This window comes from Electrona antarctica (genome assembly GCF_951216825.1).
Source record: "Electrona antarctica genome assembly, chromosome: 5".
In the NCBI taxonomy this organism is placed as follows: domain Eukaryota; kingdom Metazoa; phylum Chordata; class Actinopteri; order Myctophiformes; family Myctophidae; genus Electrona; species Electrona antarctica.
Window position 1 is genome coordinate 59,795,202 of NC_136810.1, and position 20,267 is coordinate 59,815,468.

Below are 20,267 nucleotides of genomic sequence, written 5' to 3' on the forward strand. Positions count from 1 at the left end.
AGGTATTTACTCTGCTACCAGGCAAGTTATCCAGTAGGTACTAGGTCATTACCAGTGTTGGGCAATATTACTTAGGAGAGTAATATCTTTACTTTACTTATTACTCCTTAGAAAAAGTAATAATATTACATTACTTATTACTTGGAATCAAGAGTAATACTGTTACATATTACTTTATATTACTTTTCAACCGGGCCCCTTCCACCTGCAAAAAGAACACAATCTGTTTAGCAGCTCCTTTTTACAACTGAATCCAATTTATTGGAATAAGAAGTCTCCAATCAGCCAAACTGAATAATTGCAGGATATAAAACAAAAATAGTCAACAGTCTCTCATCAGCCTTTTTACGCTGCATAGCCTATTCCACATTTGGGATTCAACATAAACAATCTGAACTGCACACACATGGCTGCAGCATCTCAAAACGGACAGTATTGTATACATAAATAACAAACAATAAAATAAAGCAACAGTCTCTGACCTTTTTGAGGTAAATGCAAACACTCAACAGTATGTAGGCCTATATCCATAACATAAGCAAGCAGAAAGTAGCCGGCGTATCTATCAGATTGTGAAAATATAATAATAACAACAATAATAATAAAATGATTGAAAGACAGAACTAGTGTATTGTCTGCTAGCGTGATGCTTGCTTATTTTATTGGATATACATACTGTTGACTTTTACAACTTTGTCATGAGTAATTCAACAAAAAAAACGTATATTAAACACACACAAATACATTGCATTAAACAGTGCTGCCTCCGGGCGGGTCTTTGCACAACCGCTCCGGACCATGATGGATCTAAATGAGGCCGAGTCAACTGTTCATGAGGGACGGGTTAACCTCTCGTCTACAACAATACACCCAGCGACGAGCCAATTCTTCAGATAGTCGCCATTTAATGTCCTGGCGGATCAAATCCAGTCTGTTTTATGGGGGGGGGGGAGCTCTGTGTTTCTCGTGCGTCTTTAAACAGATGCTTCAACACGTTTAGACAAAGTGTTTTTTTGTACACGCAAAGTTTACAACTTGGCATCTTTGACAGACAAGAATGCAAAATAATACCGATACATTTCTCTGTCATGGTCTCTGTCTGTCTGTTGTTTTTTGGAAGTGAAGCGAGTCTGAGACGTGACCCCAGACCTTAGCCCCAGACGCATACGCTACGTCATAACTGTGCGCAGGCTGTGCAGGCAAACAAAAACAGATCTACAAGCTACAACGCATGTCTGTTTTTACCCGTTGATAGCTTGTAGATCTGTTCTATTTTTGCATGCCATGCAACAACCATCTACACTGAGTGCATAACCGAACGAATGGACCAAAACAAATGATGCTCATTTGTAAGTGAAAGTAAGGAGTAACGAAGCGTGTTTTGGCGGAGTAAATAGTTACTATATTACTATTTCTGCAGAGTAATTCGTTATACTACTCGTTACTGGAAAAAGTAATAATATATTATGTAACTAGTAACTCGTTACTGCCCAACACTGGTCATTACCAAGTATTTTCCTGACAACTACCAGGTAATAACATGGTAACTGTCTTCACTGTGTTTACATGGGTACTACCCATGAAACACGTGGGTAGTAGCCTACCAGGAAATTACCAGTTGTTACTAGGTAATTTCCTGACAACTACCATGTAATTACCTGATAGGTACCCAGTAAGGCAGGAGGAACTGTACTGTAAAAGGAAGCGTGCTCTATTTCCATGATATTACCATGTACCTACCTGGCAATTGTAATTATAATCGTTGGGGAGGCTCACATAAGGCATAAAGCTCACATAGGGCAAGATGTTTCCTGTGCTTCTGTTTCAGACAAGGAAACAGGCGAGAGTGCAGGTAATTATAGTTGATGTCTTTGACAGTTATCCTGTGTTTGCGTATTTGTCACCGGGTGGTGGTGTAATAATAATGCATTTTATCTTCATGTAGTTGATGGCTGGTAATGGTGGGGATGCTGGTGTTTTGGGTCCTGGGAACTCTGTGGTTGTTTCCTCTTATCTCCTCACAGCTAATATACAGCTGCAGTGTGTACATTGTGCTATCCAGGGGGAGAAGCAGACTTATGGACACGTGTTGGAGCGGAGAGGATGCCCACCAACGACACTGATAATTTTGTGTTAGTCGTTATCATTATCACTCCCTGATATAAGTTTACACACCCATGGGTAAACACCAGATTATTGGGTAATCCTAAATACTGGGTAAATACCTGGTAATTTTACAATTATGGGGAAAGAACATGGTAATGCCATGGAAACAAACCACGCTTCCTTTCACAGTACAGTTCCACCTTTCTTACACAGTAACTTGCAGGTTTTACCTGTTAACGTTTTGGAAATGTATGTGGTGAAAATGTCTAATTACTGTGTAAATACCTGGTAATTGCCAGGTAACATGTTCAAAACATCCTGATGGTCAATTGTGGATGTTTAGAATCTACAATTACAGTGAAAGTACAGGGTAATATTATGGAAACAAACCACGCTTCCTTTCACAGTACAGTTCCACCTTTCTTACACGGTAACTTGCAAGGTTTTACCTGTTAATTTACACAGTAAATACCTGGTAATTAACAGTTATTGCCAGTTCAAAATTCAAAGTTCAAAGTTCAAAATTCAAAGTTCAAAGTTCAAAATACACCCTGATGGGTAATGGGGAGGATTATAATCTACAATTACCAGGTAGGTACATGGTAATATCATGGAAATAGAGCACACTTCCTTTCACAGTACAGTTCCTCCTTTCTTACTGGGTACCTATCAGGTAATTACAAGGTAGTTGTCAGGAAATTACCTAGTAACAACTGGTAATTTCCTGGTAGGCTACCCATGCGTTTACATGGGTAGTAGTGATTACAGTTACCATGTAATTACCTGGTAGTTGTCAGGAAAATTACCAGTTGTTACTAGGTAATTTCCTGACAACTACCATGTAATTACCTGTACCCAGTAAGAAAGGAGGAACTGTACTGTGAAAGGAAGTGTGCTCTATTTCCATGATATTACCATATACCTACCTGGTAATTGTAGATTATAATCCTCCCCATTACCCATCAGGGTGTATTTTGAACTTTGAACTTTGAATTTTGAACTGGCAATAACTGTTAATTACCAAGTATTTACCGTGTAAATTAACAGGTAAAACCTTGCAAGTTACCGTGTAAGAAAGGTGGAACTGTACTGTGAAAGGAAGCGTGGTTTGTTTCCATAATATTACCCTGTACTTTCACTGTAACAAACCACGCTTCCTTTCACAGTACAATTCCACCTGTCTTACACGGTAACTTGCAAGGTTTTACCTGTTAATTTACACAGTAAATACCTGGTAATTAACAGTTATTGCCAGTTCAAAATTCAAAGTTCAAAGTTCAAAATACACCCTGATGGGTAATGGGGAGGATTATAATTTACAATTACCAGTTGTTACTAGGTAATTTCCGTACAACTACCATGTAATTACCTAAATGGTACCCAGTAAGAAAGGAGGAACTGTACTGTGAAAGGAAGTACCTGGTAATTGTAGATTATAATCCTCCCCATTACCCATCATGGTGTATTTTGAACTTTGAATTTTGAACTGGCAATAACTGTTAATTACCAAGTATTTACTGTGTAAATTAACAGGTAAAACCTTGCAAGTTACCGTGTAAGAAAGGTGGAACTGTACTGTGAAAGGAAGCGTGGTTTGTTTGCATAATATTACCCTGTACTTTCACTGTAATTGTAGATTCTAAACATCCACAATTGACCATCAGGATGTTTTGAACATGTTACCTGGCAATTACCAGGTATTTACACAGTAATTAGACATTTTCACCACATACACTTCCAAAAGGTTAACAGGTAAAACCTTGCAAGTTACCGTGTAAGAAAGGTGGAAATGTACTGTGAAAGGAAGCGTGGTTTGTTTCCATGGCATTACCATGTTCTTTCCCCATAATTGTAAAATTACCAGGTATTTACACAGTATTTAGTAGATTATTACCCAATAATCTTGTGTTTACCCATGGGTGTGAAATTATATCAGGCAGTGATAACGACTAACACAAAATGATCAGTGTCGTTGGTGGGCATCCTCTCCACTCCAACACGTGTCCATAAGTCTGCTTCTCCCCTTGGATAGCACGTCATTATTACACCACCACCCGGTGACAAATAGCAAAAAAAGCCTTATGCGATTATAATCTACAATTGCCAGGTAGGTACATGGTAATATCATGGAAATAGAGCACGCTTCCTTTTACAGCACAGTTCCTCCTTCCTTACTGGGTACCTATCCGGTAATTACATGGTAGTTGTCAGGAAATTACCTAGTAACAACTGGTAATTTCCTGGTAGGCTACTACCCACGTGTTTCATGGGTAGTACACATGTAAACACAGTGAATATTGTTATTACCTGGTAGTTGTACTTGGTAATGACCTAGTACCTACTGGGTAACTTGCCTGGTAGCAGAGTAAATACCTGGTAGTTGTTGAAAATACTTGGTATACCTATAGTACCTACATACCTATAGTGGTAACCCTTCATTTTACGGTACTATAAATAATGGTAATAATAGGTAAGTACCTGGTATTAGCTGGTAACAACAAGGTAGTAGTTATAAGTATTTACCCATTAATTACCTGGTAATTACATAGTAACTTCCAGATACATTACTCAGTAATTACTATGTAATTACCAAGTATTACCCAGTATGTATAACTATTTACTGTATAATCTCCTGGTAATTATATGGAATTTACCATGGTAAATGACACACTGGTTGCCAGGATACCTATAGTACCTACATGTGTATTGTGCCTGGTTGCAGAGTAAATACTTATACATACTGGGTAGTTAACTAGTAATTACATAGTAAAATGTATACCTGGTAATTGTCAGGAACATACTTGGTAATTACCTGGCAACCAGTGTGTCATTTACCATGGTAAATTCCATATAATTACCAGGAGATTATACAGTAAATAGTTTTACATACAGTACCCGGATTTGAACACAAAACCTTGTGGTCCGAAGGCAAGAGGTCTACTGACTGAGCTACACAGAGACATCAGTCACTACATTGTAAACAGGAACATCAGTGTTTTTGATAATAGTGTGTGTCCTGGTTATGTTTTGCTGTAATTTTTCTCACATACAAACTTCTCTTCAACTGGGATTTCAGATAATGGTCCATACATTGCGTGTAGAACGTTTCACGCAAATTGCTTAATAAACCAGGCAGAAAATCAGGTATAAGCATTTTTCAAACTGCTCAAAATGGCAGAAAATCTGAGGGCGGAGCTTACTTGTCAAAGTGACAGATGTGTTCCCCATGAGTCAAGGAACATGTGGAAACGAGTGCCATGACTTTTGGCCAAATGAGGCATGAGTTAAGCCTGTTCAAAGGTTTCATTTAAAAAAAAATGATATAGCGCCCCCCTTTGGCCAATTGGAGTAAGACTGCTTTCAGTGCTATTTGGCATGACCCTCTACTATACTGTAAAGTGACATAAGCATATGACGCTGCATGTATGTATTAGAGGCAGAAGAAGAATTTTTATAAAACAGCAATTTTCATTGGCTCATAAAAACTTCATTTTTTGACTTAAAATAAATGTACTACGATTATTTGTCCGTATAGGTCCAAAGTTCACGTGTAGACGTTTTTGTACATTTTGATCAAAGATCCTGGGAGGAGATACATTTTAACTGTTTTTCATATAATTCAAAATGGCGGGTGATCTAAAGGTCAGACGTCAAAAGTCAGAACACGAAAGTTGTTCGGCATGAGGAGACACATATGTGTATCAAAGTTGCATTGCCAACGGTCAAGCGGTTCATGAGCTATGCACGTTCAAAGTTTGCATTTTCAATTGAGTGCTATAGCGCCACCATTTGGCCAATCGTCATGGGCTTCGCATAGTCACCGTTTGGCAAGTTTCGCGAAAACCGACTGCACGGTTCAGCCAGAACAGCTATTTTTGGCAGAAGGAGAAGAAGGAGGAGAAGAAAACTAAACACAAAAACAATAAGTGACCAAATTCTCTTCGTGACTTCTTGGTCCCTTAAATATTAATGATGGATGAATGGATGGATGGATGGATGGATGGATGGATGCATTCATTGATTTGAGTGTGCAATCGTTTGTGTGTGGCCCAGACCAGACCTTTTTGTGAGCTTGTAGATCAGCTATATATATATATTTTTTCCCATTTTTTTTGTTTGTTTATTGTTTTAGAAATGGGGCGTAAGTTGTCACTTTTGCCATGGTCTAGTTGTGAATGAAATGACCCCTCTTTGACCTCAGACGCCAGACTCAAGCTGTGACGTGTTCCCTGTGGTTGCTGATGAAATGACCACTGACCCCCAGAACCCAAGCATGCGCGCAGTCGGTAGTGCCATCTCCTCACACTCACAGCTAGAAGGTCCTGGATTCCATTCAGTCTGTCTCCTTACAGCTAGAAGGTCCTGGTTCCATTCAGTCTGTCTCCTTACAGCTAGAAGGTCCTGGTTCCATTCAGTCTGTCTCCTTACAGCTAGAAGGTCCTGGTTCCATTCAGTCTGTCTCCTCACTAGAAGGTCCTGGTTCTATTCAGTCTGTCTCCTCACAGCTAGAAGGTCCTGGTTCTATTCAGTCTGTCTCCGCACAGCTAGAAGGTCCTGGGTTCGATTCCCGCTGGGGGTGTGTTCTCTCCTCTGTGTCATCAGTTCCCATACCCTAGTTTGCATGTTCTCCCTGTGTCCCCTAGGGTAGGTACCCCAAAGAAAAGGAAAAAAAAGGGGGTGCACGATTATGTTATTATGACCGATATCCGATCTCTGATTATTTGCAGGGTCATGTCTGCCGATACCGATTCTGACCGATTACAATATTTTGACCACAATGGAAACAAGCCTATAGAGGCCCTATAGGGGCTTGGCCCAAAGCATGTTAATACAGTATTCAATAAATCAATGCATAGCCTATACACAAATTAAATGTAGAAAAATGTATTTGATTTGGCTTTTGTTCTAGACTAGAGGTACTAGAAATGTTTGATTTATATTGAACTCAATGATTTTTTTACATTTTTCATTTAAAATAGTTTTTGCTGGTGAAAACCGATTAAATAATCTGGATCGTTCCAATGTCGATATGGCATTTTCTGATATGGCTGATTCCGATTGTGCTAACGATTACATCCCTAAAGAAACATGCAGTAATCCTGGTATCTATACTGCTTCCCCCTGGTCAGTCGGGGTGCCTGATGGAGGGGAAAGGAACTGGTTGGAATAACGTGTTTCCTTCCACACTCTACGTCGAACCGGGGAAACTCCCCCGTCAGCTGAAAAGAAGTGGCTTGGACTATTCATGCATAGAAGGGAGCATGAGGTCAGTCCGTTGCTCTCCACAGGCTGGCAGAGCGAGTGGATTTTCCCGATCTTCCGCCGTAGTCTCCCGATCTTCCGCCGTAGTTTGAAAACCCACCTTTTCATTCTCCACCATGGCCCATAGCACTTACCCTACCCCCTTAGACAGCACTTTTTAGACTTAGATAGCATTTGAAACCGACTTATAGCATGTCATGTAGAAAGCACAATAACAGTACAGCATAGTATAATATATATGTATAGCTTATATGTATAGTGTCATTATATATAGATATGTTACGTTACGTTCTTAGCTTACGCATGTTTCTTGATAAATGCTTTTTATATATGTGATGTATTCCGATGCTTTTTGTTCTTGCTTAATGTAAGTCGCTCTGGATTAAGAGCGTCTGCTAAATGCCTAAATTGTTAGATAATTGACACTGGGTGAAAAAAAGGATTTGTGGGAAAAAAATTATAATAATCACACTTGTGTGAAGTGAGGGGCACTCTTATCATCATACATCACATTTCCTGCTCAGCCAATCAGATGAGCACATTCCGTGCTCACACAGACACACAAACACACAAAGCTGAGCATAGGAGGGGCTGGCACCCCTACAAAAAAAGTAAAAAAGACCCCAGGTCCAGTCTGATGAAATTACCTTTCACCCCCATGCAGACCCCAGGTGCGGGGGGGTCCCCCGGGGCGACGGTGGCTCAGGGGTAGAGTGAACTGTACCCCTAATTGCTCCTGAAGTGCAGGTTGGTGCCTTGCATGGTTTCCTCCGGCATCGGTGTGTGAATGTGTGTGTGAATGGGCGAATGTAATGCACAATCTATGTGAAGGTGCATGTATGAATGAATCTGTGTGTGTGTGTGTGTGTGTGTGTGTGTGTGTGTGTGTGTGTGTGTGTGAATGGGTGAATGCAATGCACCATCTATGTGAAGGTGTGTGTGTGTGTGTGTGTGTGTGTGTGTGTGTGTGTGTGTGTGTGTGTGTGTGTGTGTGAATGTAATGCACAATCTATGTGAAGGTGTATGAATGTGTGTGTGTGTGTGTGTGTGTGAATGGGTGAATGTAATGCACAATCTATGTGAAGGTGTATGAATGTGTGTGTGTGTGTGTGTGTGTGTGTGTGTGTGTGTGTGTGTGTGTGTGTGTATGAATGTGTGTGTGTGTGTGTGTGTGTGTGTGTGTGTGTGTGTGTGTGTGTGTGTGTGTGTGTGTGTGTGAATGGGTGAATGTAATGCACATGTTGATAAAGGCGCTGTATAAATGCACCATTTACCATTTTATCCCCAGGGTGCAGTCTAATGACATGACCTTTCACCCCCATGCAGACCCCAGGTGCGGGGTGGTCCCCAGGGTCCAGTCTAATGACATGACCTTTCACCCCCATGCAGACCCCAGGTGCGGGGTGGTCCCCAGGGTCCAGTCTAATGACATGACCTTTCACCCCCATGCAGACCCCAGGTGCGGGGTGGTCCCCAGGGTCCCGTCCAGCTACTGGGTGCTGTGTGACCTCACGGTGCTGTACGAGTGTCACCCTGGATTCACCCTGACAGGCCACGCCTCCGTGACCTGTGACCCTGACACGCAGCGCTGGAGCCCCGCCCCTCCCACCTGCACAGGTACACAGCCTCATGACCTTATAATAATAATAATATTTATAATCATAATCATAATCATAATCATAATTATAATAATTATAATAGACTTTATTCATATAGCACCTTTCCATTCCAAGAGTAAAATAACATTCAAAAGAAAACATCCTTAAAATCCTTAAAACATATTGCAGCAGGGAGATACAAACTCAGCCAAAAGCAAGGGTAAAAAAGTGGGTCTTGAGCTATGTTTTAAAAATGTCTGCCTGTTGAAGGTGCCATGTAGTTAGGTAAAGTTAGCTTAAGTTGTGGCAAATCTGCAAAAAAATGCCTACCACTAGCTTTCTTCACAGATGTGTTCATAAAGGTGTGTACTATCACAGAAAAATTTGTTCCAACCCAACTCCCTTGGGAAACTTTGTGACAGCTGCTGAAAGTTGGGGTACCATTATCAACCAATATAAGGCAAATAATTCCAAATTTCATTATACTTTAAGTAGCATGTGACATGTCAAACTACAGGGTTTTCATGATGCTGAATCCATTCCAAGCATGAGTTTTGCACGAAAATACTCCTTGGGCTAAATGTGGCCATAGCCACTTGCCCAAATGTGCCCAAATGTGCTGACCTCATCACATTTGTGATGACGGCTATGGGCATTTTTGTGCAAAACTAATGCTTGCAATGGATTCAGAATCTTGAAACCCCCCTAGTTTGACATGTCACATGCTACTTCAAGTGTAATGAAATTTGGAGTTTTTTGCCTTATATTGTTTGATAATGGTACCCCAACTTTCAGCAGCTGTCACAAAGTTTCCCAAGGGAGTTGGGTTGGAACACATTTTTCTGTGATAGTAGACACCTTTATGAACACATCTTTGAAGAAAGCTAGTGGTAAGCATTTTTTTTGCAGATTTGCCACAATTTAAGCTAACTTTACCTAACTAATGGGAGTATATTCCAGGCCATTGGCCCGTAGAAGCAGAAAGCTGCTTCACCATATGTTTTAGACGCCATACCCTTAGGCACCTCGCAGTCCAGCAGTGGCGGACCTGAGGGGGCAGCCTGGGACATATTTAGGCAGGCAGTCATGGAGGTAGGAGAGTGCAAGACCATTAAGGGCTTTATAAACAAGTAAAATCATTTTAAAATCTATCCTAAAAACAACCGGGAGTCAGTAACCTGACACTCGGGATTTTAATTTTGGTTCATTTCATTATTCAGACTGAAAGCCCTTCCAAACAGCAGCAGTTTCTGGGATGGGTGTTGCCAAAGCGGCAGTCTTCGGCGATTGGTTCACACCGACCAATCAAAATAGTAGGAAAGCAGATGACGTTGTTGGCAATCATGTGGCTATGGCTAACCCGGTTCCTAAACAAACGGGCAAAGTTAACGAGCACTACTACCATGTAAACAAACACAGTAAAGTTACCAGAGCCATGTTTGTTGTTTGACGTCGAGTGACGGGGCTGATGGCCAATCTGCCGCTGCACCAGATTTTCGATGCAAACTGACACCGTCGTAGGCAGAGTCACCCTCACCAGACCTGAATCGCCAGGATATAATTATTTGTTTAATGGTAGCGATTCAGGGCTGGAGCCAGGCTAGGGAGCCAGTGCAGAGAGACTTATGGCCTCATGACCTTGTGACCGTAATACCGTCCTTATGACCTTATGACCCTTCATTAATTACAGAAACAATAATGTCTCACTGGACAAATTCCCGGCCTACTGATCATACCAGTGCACGCAACTGGAGAAAAGGCCGATCAGACCACTTTGCTTGGCCCAGTGGGTGATGAGAAACGTATATAAAAAACTCACACAGTGTTTTTATTTTTATTTTGTATTCGTTTTTTCATTTCCTGAAGTTAATATTTTGGACATAGTTGGTTCCTGTCCCACATCAGAGATATACAGTAACAGCTACAGTCTTCAAAACTATTGAAATAAGGAGTGCCATGATTCTTTTTTTTTTGCTTTTCCTGCAGAGATGTCCAAAGCCAAATTCCAATACCCAAAATCTCGGCCACTCGCTCACTCACGCTCCCTCACTCCAGCCAGCATAGTGGTGTTACGGTGAAATTAGTAACCTGCTGAAATATGTGACAATCTTGTAGATAATGACATAACGTCAGTGTCCGAATGCAAATCATTGCAGTTTGTTCGTTAGCAGAGTTAAACCTAGCGGTATTCAGGCCACATATTTAAAGACCTCCATGTAAGTTATGTGAAGTACACAAAATGGTAACATATTTCGGCCGGTCACCAATTTCACCATAATTTGCCATGCTGGAGTGATCGAGTGTGAGTGAGCGAGTGTGAATGAGAGAGTGGCCGAGATTTTGGGTATTGGAATTTGGCTTTAGTGACAGTGATGTCATAGTGATGTCATAACTAGCTCAGTGGTTCCCAAATGTTGTCATGTCAAGGATCCCCAAATTGACACTAATTAGCCCGTGGACCCCCATTTGAAGACATATAGAGGTGCTAGTATTTGGCCCCCCTCTCGCCAGAGCCCAAATAGAAAATTACCTTGGCCCCTTAACCGTAAATCTCAGGCCCACTGTTAAGAATCTAGGTGTCACTTCGAACACCACATTAAAAAAGTCACTCAATCATCATTTTACCATTTAAGAAACATTGCCAAAATAAAATAATTTCTATCCCCCTCTGACCTGACAAAAGTAATTCACACATTCATATTCTCACGCTTAGACTACTGTAACTCTCTATATACCTGCCTCACTAAAAAATCTATTAATCGTCTCCAACTAGTACAGAATGCTGCTGCTCGTCTGCTAACTGGCTCCAGGAAATATGACCATATCACCCCCGTTCTAGCGTCCCTGCACTGGCTCCCAATTTCCTTCAGAATCAATTTCAAACTCCTTCTCACCATATTCAAGGCCAGGTCCAGTCTCGCTCCACCCTACATCGCCGATCTTATCTCCCCCTATGTCCCAACCCGCTCCCTGAGATCGTCATCTAATGACCTTCTTAACCCTCAAATTTGTCGGCTAAAGTCTAAAGGAGACCAGGCCTTCAGCACCATAGCGCCAATACTTTGGAACACACTTCCCCTACATATCAAGCGTGCTGAATCAGTGTCCTCTTTTAAATCCCTTTTAAAAACACACTTTTATAGATTAGCTTTCACTCCCAATCAAATATTTTAGTATATATATTTTTCCTAATTTTTGTTTTATTTTTAAATGTCTTCTGCTGTATATTGGATTTGTTGTTGTAAAGCACTTTGTAATGAAAATTTGAAAAGGTGCTATATAAATAAAGTTGTATTATTATTATATGCCAGAGACCCTATATAAGAGAGTTTTTTTTACGGCTCTAGCAGTGATTCTCAACCCGTTTAATTTCAAGGACCCCCAGTTTGACATGAATTAGGCTACGGACCCCCATTTCTATCTTTGAGACCCCAATTTATATTGTAAATTCAATGCTAATTTAACTCTGAGAGTGTACAAATGGAACCAAGACCCATAAGGGTCCACTTGGTTCCTAACTATCATTTAGCTTGGGACCCCACTTCGGGAACCACTGAACTGAGCTTGTAGATTGTCTATTTGAACTATTTTAAAATGTTTTTCAAAATACAAACAAATGGCACACACACACACACACACACACACACACATACACACACACACACACACAAAATATGCATATTATATATATGCTTATTATATTTTAATAATCTTCTCTTTATTTTAACCAACCAAGACATCCCTTTGCACTACATTTTACTATAGGCCTTATACAGTACCTTTCTAACAGACAGAGGGAACTGTTCATTGTGTTCCGTCACTTTAAAAGTGAAATGTATACATCATCGTACAGCGGTGTCGCGCACCAAAAATAGCCAATCTACAAGCTCACAACGCGTCTGGTGAGCTTTTAGCTCTGCCTTTTCGGCAAAGACAGACTGAGAAGTTGCACATTGAATACGTCACGTATTATGTGAGACTATTCAATCGATTCGCGGGAGATAAAGTATTATAACTATGGCAGGGAGATTTGAGTTTCCCAAACGTATTATTATGAATTGGATTAATAATTTATGGCAACAAAAATAATTTATGCACAACATGCATTGGGTGGAAGAGCAGGATGGTTGTTCCGCTGCAGCAGCTGACGGCTCCGTGTTGTTTCGCATTTGGGTTTAATACAATGCATTATGGACAGATGTCTCGACAATGCATCATTGTCGAAATGCTCCCTTTCGTGCATGCAACAACTGTGGTAGGCTACATTATTGCATTTAGCTCCCCTCTTGTCTTTTTTTTTATGTTACCAAACTTTTCACCCGTTCCACCATACTTCCACCACGGCAAACGATGACGAACCACGCAACCACCCGTCGCGTCCCAGCCCCCTTTATAGCGAGCGGCCCATGACGTAAGCCGCTGCGGCTATACCCGATAAGCCAAACGCTTATTGATACTCGGGTCTTGATAAATGCCGAACCGGGTTTGTAATGGACCCGATTTTCGGGCTCCATCCCTAGGCCCACCCTCCCATTTGATGGGGGTCCATGAGATAGTTAAAACTTGTAGATCTATTTTCAAAAGCTTTTTATATATTTGAAAACTTGAAACGGAACCTTTTTGATGGCGATACTTTTGCACGTTTACTCAAGTGAATTTAGATTTCCAGACTTTTACTTGTAACTGGGTACTTCTACAATGCAGTGATACTTTCACTTGCACATAATTATGCCATACATTCTCCATTCATTGTCAATGGCATGTAACGTTTGTGTTAGGACATAAATCTACACTAGCTGAATAAAGGAGGTGCTCACAAAACGTGTTACTTATTCCACCACTCCACTCAGCGCCGGGGCTCTGCTCTCATTAACATCACTGTGTGAATGTTGTCCATACAGCGTCGGGGGGCTCCTCTGTGTCGGTGGTCTCGGTGGTCTCTGCCGTCATCTCAGTGACCGGAGTGGTGGCAGTGCTGGTCAGCATGCTCATGTGCTCTACAAGGTACCGTATACCGTATGCTAGCATTCATTAATTCATTCATTCATTTCATTCATCCAATAATTTATTAGAGCACAGGTCATCATGGTGATGTGCTCTACAAGGTACCGTATCCGTATGCATTCATTCATTCATTCATTTATTAGATCACAGGTCATCATGGTGATGTGCTCTACAAGGTACAGTATACCATATGATAGCAATAATTGATTGATTGATTGATTGATTGATTGATTGATTGATTCATCCATCCATCCATCCATTAATTCATTCATTCATTCATTCATTCATTCATTCATTAGCATGGTGCTGTGTTCTACAAGGTGCCGGTCTATTGTATATGGCATTGTATGTGTGGTGTCCATGAATGTGCGCCATCCCTTCCAAATAAACGCATACCCACAAAATATTTTGTTTGCATGGCCACCACCCGGCCGCCACACACGCGTCTGTGTGTAGCCTGTAGCGTGTTGAAGTCTCGCCAAAAATGACTACCAATAAGAGTGTTATTCATTTCAACGCCGTTTACATGAGCCTTTTTTCTTTTTCTTTTTTTTCTCCAGATATTTCCCGCCCAAACGAGAGCTGATGATGAACGGCGCTGCTTGTTGCCAGAGGGGAACTTAAAGGATCCTCCATGAAAGAATGTGTCAAGAATTGCATTGTTCTTTGGAGTGCCGTGATGTTTGTACATTCTCTGTTTTGTATGTCTATCTATGGAGTTAAGTTCAGGTGGGTGGTGCTTATCTGAGAACCAGGCATAGGCCTACATATTGAACTGGTGCGTGTGGCCACAAAAATAACAACATTTTAACACTTTTCTGTACACTTTTCTTTTTTATAAATAAATAATACAAAAGAAAAAAACGTCCTCCTAGCCAGCTACCTGATGATCATGTTATAGGGAGGGCAAACAAAATCACGGCACTCCATCTTGAACTTGTATTTTGTATTCAGACAGCCAGCAATGGGTAGCAATCTGCATTCAAAGAGGTTCCTAGAAGCTTTGTCATTGTCACTACTTTCTGGCTCACCCTTGGTATTCCCTCATACAGCGTATTGTTGGTAACATGTACGCTCTTGCTGATGTTAAGTACAGCACGCAGCATTCTGGTGTAGCAGACAGGGTTGGCTTCAGGGTCCAGCATTCGCCTGGGCTGGACTGGCCATAGGACGTATACCGGGCATATTTCCGGTGGGCCGCGACCGTATATATATATATATATATATATATATATATATATATATATATATATATTATTATTTTTTTGACAGGCAGGCAGGCCAATAGGCGGCAGGCCACCAGGAAAGGTCCGGGCATGCTGCCATTCTGCCAGTGCCATCATGATAATTGCATTGTACCTGTATCAGTGAGTGACAAATAAACCCTCTTCTATCTTAAAGGAGAATTCAATGCTAGAAGGCTTTCTTACCTTTCTTATCTTTCTTTGTAGTCGTTACATCCCCACCAAAGAGGTCCAGGTGTTTTTGTGTGCAAAAACTCCTTATTGGTTATTTCCCCTACCATAATTAAGCCCTCAATGAATTGCATTGAATTGAATGGGAATTGAATGGGGCTATGGGGTGTTGTGCTAATTCGCTTATTTCCATCGAAATAAGTAGTAAAGTGTGCCGCTTGGGATATTATTTACATTATGAAGAGAGGATATATACAAAAAAATAATAATTTTGAGCGATGGAAATAAGCAAATAAGCGTTGTCGTACAATAAGATGGGATTTTTCTGTTTGGATGTATGGACGGTCAATCAGATTGGACTTTTCTGTTTGGATGTATGGGCTGTCAATCAGATACGACTTTTCTGTTTGGATGTATGGGCCAGAAAGCAGTTTTTTGTCATTCAGTAGGCGTTTCCGCAGACAACTATGACACACACATAGGGCCCTATTAAGCAAGTGGAATCTAATTACATATAATTTTACAGTTTTTAAGACGTGGGGGCGTGTGCAATGTCATATTACAATTATGGGCCAGGTGAGAAGCGCTTTCGACACCCCGTGGTGTGAGCAAAACGGCCTTGAATTAGTCATGGGAGTGTTTCAGGGAGTTTTGAGGCTTACCCAATGAACATGTCCGTACTATTCTCTTTACGACACCAGCTGATGTCCTCATGGAATGCGCCCTTTTCGGCAAGTGGTATTACATTTCTGCAGACTGGCACCATAGACATGACATGACTTTGTCACATTTGGGTTAATTATTCATATTGCACTGCATGCTGTCACCTTTATGCCTCAAAAGAACAGATCCACAAGCTGTCACAGCCATGATGTGCATAGCTTGTAGGCCTATGTCTCTATTTTGTTAAGTAACTTGCAGTTTTTATTGGAAAGTCATTACAGCGGCGCAGCCATATGCTAAGGGAGGGAGATATACGCACATCATCACTTCATTTGTTTCTGTTCTAAGCATGAAAAACAGCTGTAAAAATCTTTATTCTAGTTGATTTGATTCATAAATGAATAACTAAGACTTTGAAATGGCACCTACCTATACCTTTCAGATCGGAATGGAACTGCGAGTAGATACGCAGCATTGGCTGGCAAATTGGCAATCCATGCGTAATGTTCCCAGAATCGTCTAACCCCCGAACATACAAGTTCGTTTGATATTGTTTAATTCGATAAAAATAGAACCATGTACCATACAGTGAATGAAAGCAAGATTCCTAAGTAATACGGGGATTTTTACATTTTAAAAAACGGTTGAGAAATGAGAGAACCATGAGTGTTTATAATATCAAATATTATAAGAATAATATGAAAGACAAACGGGCTGTGAAGAGCTCAGCTCACAATCCCGACAAGGAGGAAATATAGCCTATAGTGCATGCACGTATATGCACTGACTGTTCCACACACGCTCTTTATTTGTTTCTATTGAAAAACACCAGTAAAATAACGTTTATTTTATTGTATTTCATTCGAGTCACGACGAAGGAATGAGTTGAAATGCCATACGTGCGCCATGCGTATTGCTGCGGCCCCAATGTTATGGTCTTCGCTCGTAGCATTTTATTGAAGAAGAATTGAGTCGGGTGTGATACAGCATATGAAAGCTAACTTCCCAGTGATTATGGAGATGTTTTAATTTTTTTTAAAGGTTGAGAAATGAGCGATATATGACCCTTTATAATCTCAACGAGAAAGCCAGAAAGCTCGCTGTTGCCATGTCTCATAGAAACAAGTAAATAGGTCTATAAACATACTCCCAAAAGAATCGCATATAACAGGGGTCTACAACCTATTTTAAATGAAGTGCCATGTTTTTATTTTCTAGATAGTGAGTCTGCCATATCAAGATTCCTTTTAATGACACCACATTAAAATTTCCAGCATATTTTGATTGTCCACAAATATAAAGTTCTTCCTTCTTTTTACATATTTTCTTGCACATTGTTATAATGATCATTATAAATATATATCCCCCTGCAGTCAGAGTTCATTGTTTTAATGAATGAATGTGATGCATTGTGAGCTGGTAGATCTGCTATTTTCGAAAGTAATCTTTGAAAAAAGTGACAATAAGAATATTTTTGAAAAATGTTATTGAAACATTTAAAAACAAAAATCTGTCATGGGGGTCACTGGCTTAGTTGGGCAAATGCATTCATCTGGGGGTCCTTGACATGGGAATGTCGCTGTGTGAGGATCACTGGTTTAAACAACATTAGGAGAAAAGCCCAAATAAGCACTTTAGAAACAAGAAAAGCAACCACAACTACCAATATTTACAAGCAACTTTGCAGAAAAAGAAGCCGCTTATAATAAATAGCAAACAGACATGGCAACACTCCAGCAGCACTCCAGAGCCGCTCAAGTGTAAAATCAAACAGTGCTTTTTGCTTTTAAGACGTGGTCAGACCCAGGCGGAATCGGTATGCGCTGAGTGTTTTTAGGTCAAGGGGCTTAATAGCAAGTAGCGCAAAGCGAAAATAATTAACATATGGACACTCCCACAATGCTAAATTATGCAGGAACGTGGTATTCCATATGAGTGAGCGCTCACCACGGCTTCCATAATACGAAAAGGCGCAGAGCGAGGGCGAAATCTGTATTACCGCATGGGTTTTTCGTCTTGCTTAATAGGGCCCATAGCCTCTTACCACTTTACGTTGGCTATTTGAAAATAGCCGATCTACAATCTTATGACATGTCGCGTGGTGCGTTGTAAGCTTGTAGATTGGCTTTTTTCAATGTTTTTTTTTAAAAATACATTTTGAAAACTCGTCATACTGCATAATGAATAATAATGTTTAGGTACTTTAATTAAGTATACTTTGATGCCAATAACTTTGTACTTTTACTCAAGTAACTTTGGAATATTGGGCCTACACTTCACGTAACAAAGTATGTCTACGTTGTGGCATTGTGGTACTTTTAATAGAATAATAATAATACTTGTAATAAAATAAAATCATATTGGTACTACAATCCATTTGTGACTTACAGACTGAAAATTGCTGTTCAGGCGCCATCTACTGGCCATCACCATACTGCATGTGATGTTAGTCCTGCTCCAGATATCATGGTTGTGTTATATACTATAGGGCATTCATTAAAAAATTGATGCATCGATGCATCAATTTCATTAACACAAGTCGATTCAAATTAGGAGAAGTCGAAAGTCGAAAAGAAAATTAAAAAAATATATATTTTCAATAGTTTTCCCCATATCATATTTTTTGCTCTGTGTGTGCGTGTGTATACAGAATTCAAACTGTAGGATTGATTATTGTCACGGAGTCACGGACAGAAGTCATTCTTTCCCTTTGCATAACGCACCGGAGCGCACTCGCCTACTAGTGTGCATTGCATTAAGAACGCGCCCTTAATTAAGAACCTAACTGCAGCTGTGGGTGGCTCTCAGCAGTGTCCCACTATTGATTTTTTAGTGTTAGTTAGTAGTTTTGATCATCAGCGCTTTGCCATATATAGATGATACATACACTGTGCCATATTGGAGGCCACTGTGTGCGCAGTGCTTTGTTTGACATGCTCCGTATTTGAGCGCGCGCACCTCCACCCGCCCCCTGTTATATATATATATATATATATATATATATATATATATATATATATATATATATATATATGTCATATATATATATATATAGCATAACAGTTAAAAACATGCGTTCGCAATATAGTATAATTAGAGGTCATCAAAAGTGGTGGTGCAGAAAAGTTCCCGTGGTATGCCATACTGGGCAGCCCCGAACATGTTGTAGAGTTCATAATGAAGATGAAGTGTCCCGCTTGCCACCATGCACAGAGGGAGGAATGTGGTTCTGCAGAAGATCACGAGGATCACGGTTCCACTGATGTCCTGGAGTCAGATAAAAGTGGTAGGTTTGATTGTGTAGTCTGTCTGTCTTGTCTGTCTGTCTGTCTGTCTGTCTGTCTGTCGACTTTCTTCATATTGTTTAAATTACTGCTGGGCCGTTATCGGCGTTAACGTTTTTATAGCAATTCATCATTTTGCACACCCGTCACCGCTGTTCCTCCGCAATATGCCCAAAAGAACAGTTGTGTGAACACGCACGCACGCACGCACACATGAGTAATAGTTAGGACTTTACGTCCTAACTATTACTCGAAGTATATAACACTAGATTTCAATGTGTAGTTTAAGTTATGTTGACACAGCAAATGTCTTAACTTCAATTGTATTATGTATAATTAATAGGGGATCAAAGTTCATTGGACCTGCATGACGATGAGAACGCTGGGACTGGGAGCGACAGCCTTGCCCTTGCCCTTGGGGAGGGCAGTCAGGGCACCACACGGTGTGCAATTACTGGTGCCAAGTAAAGAAAAAGGAAGGCCAAAGCTGAGAGGCACAGCATTTTGGAAATCTCCCTTGAGCAGAAGAAGCTCATGGATGAGGCTGACCAAAAAAGGCTGGGGCTGGGTATGCCCCCACCCGTATGAAATGTAATTACACCCGGTGACATCACGTCCGCTGACAGTAGGTGGGACTTCCGGTAATTGATGTATCCTGATTGGTTGACATATGTCCCACCCACATCCGGTGACAGGAGGTGTGGGACTTCCGGTCCCACACCTGTTTCTGACTTTCCCTATGTTAGTCTTTCATCCAGCCACATTCCAAGGAATTTGAATTCCTTGACTCGCTCTAAGGGAGAACCCCATATAGCTTTAGCTGTAGTGGTATTTTTCGTTTTAACACCATGAAATTGCTCTTAGATACAGAAATTGTAAAGCTCCACCTATCTGCCCAGTGCACTCTTGGATCTCTCCCCCGTACTGACCAGTAG

General features: G+C 40.7%; 1 protein-coding gene across 1 annotated transcript in view; it reads left to right on the forward strand.

Annotated features, from left to right (window-relative positions):
- The window catches only part of epx (eosinophil peroxidase), a gene marked incomplete at both ends in the record, with an annotated part of 81,347 nt that extends 66,753 nt beyond the window's left edge, over positions 1-14,594 (forward strand). Inside the window, 3 exons of the mRNA XM_079502421.1 lie at positions 8,821-8,985; positions 13,868-13,970; positions 14,531-14,594. Of these exons, the coding sequence (XP_079358547.1) occupies positions 8,821-8,985; positions 13,868-13,970; positions 14,531-14,594 (332 nt within the window). The remainder of the gene's footprint in view (positions 1-8,820; positions 8,986-13,867; positions 13,971-14,530) is intronic.
- Positions 14,595-20,267: the final 5,673 nt, after the last annotated feature.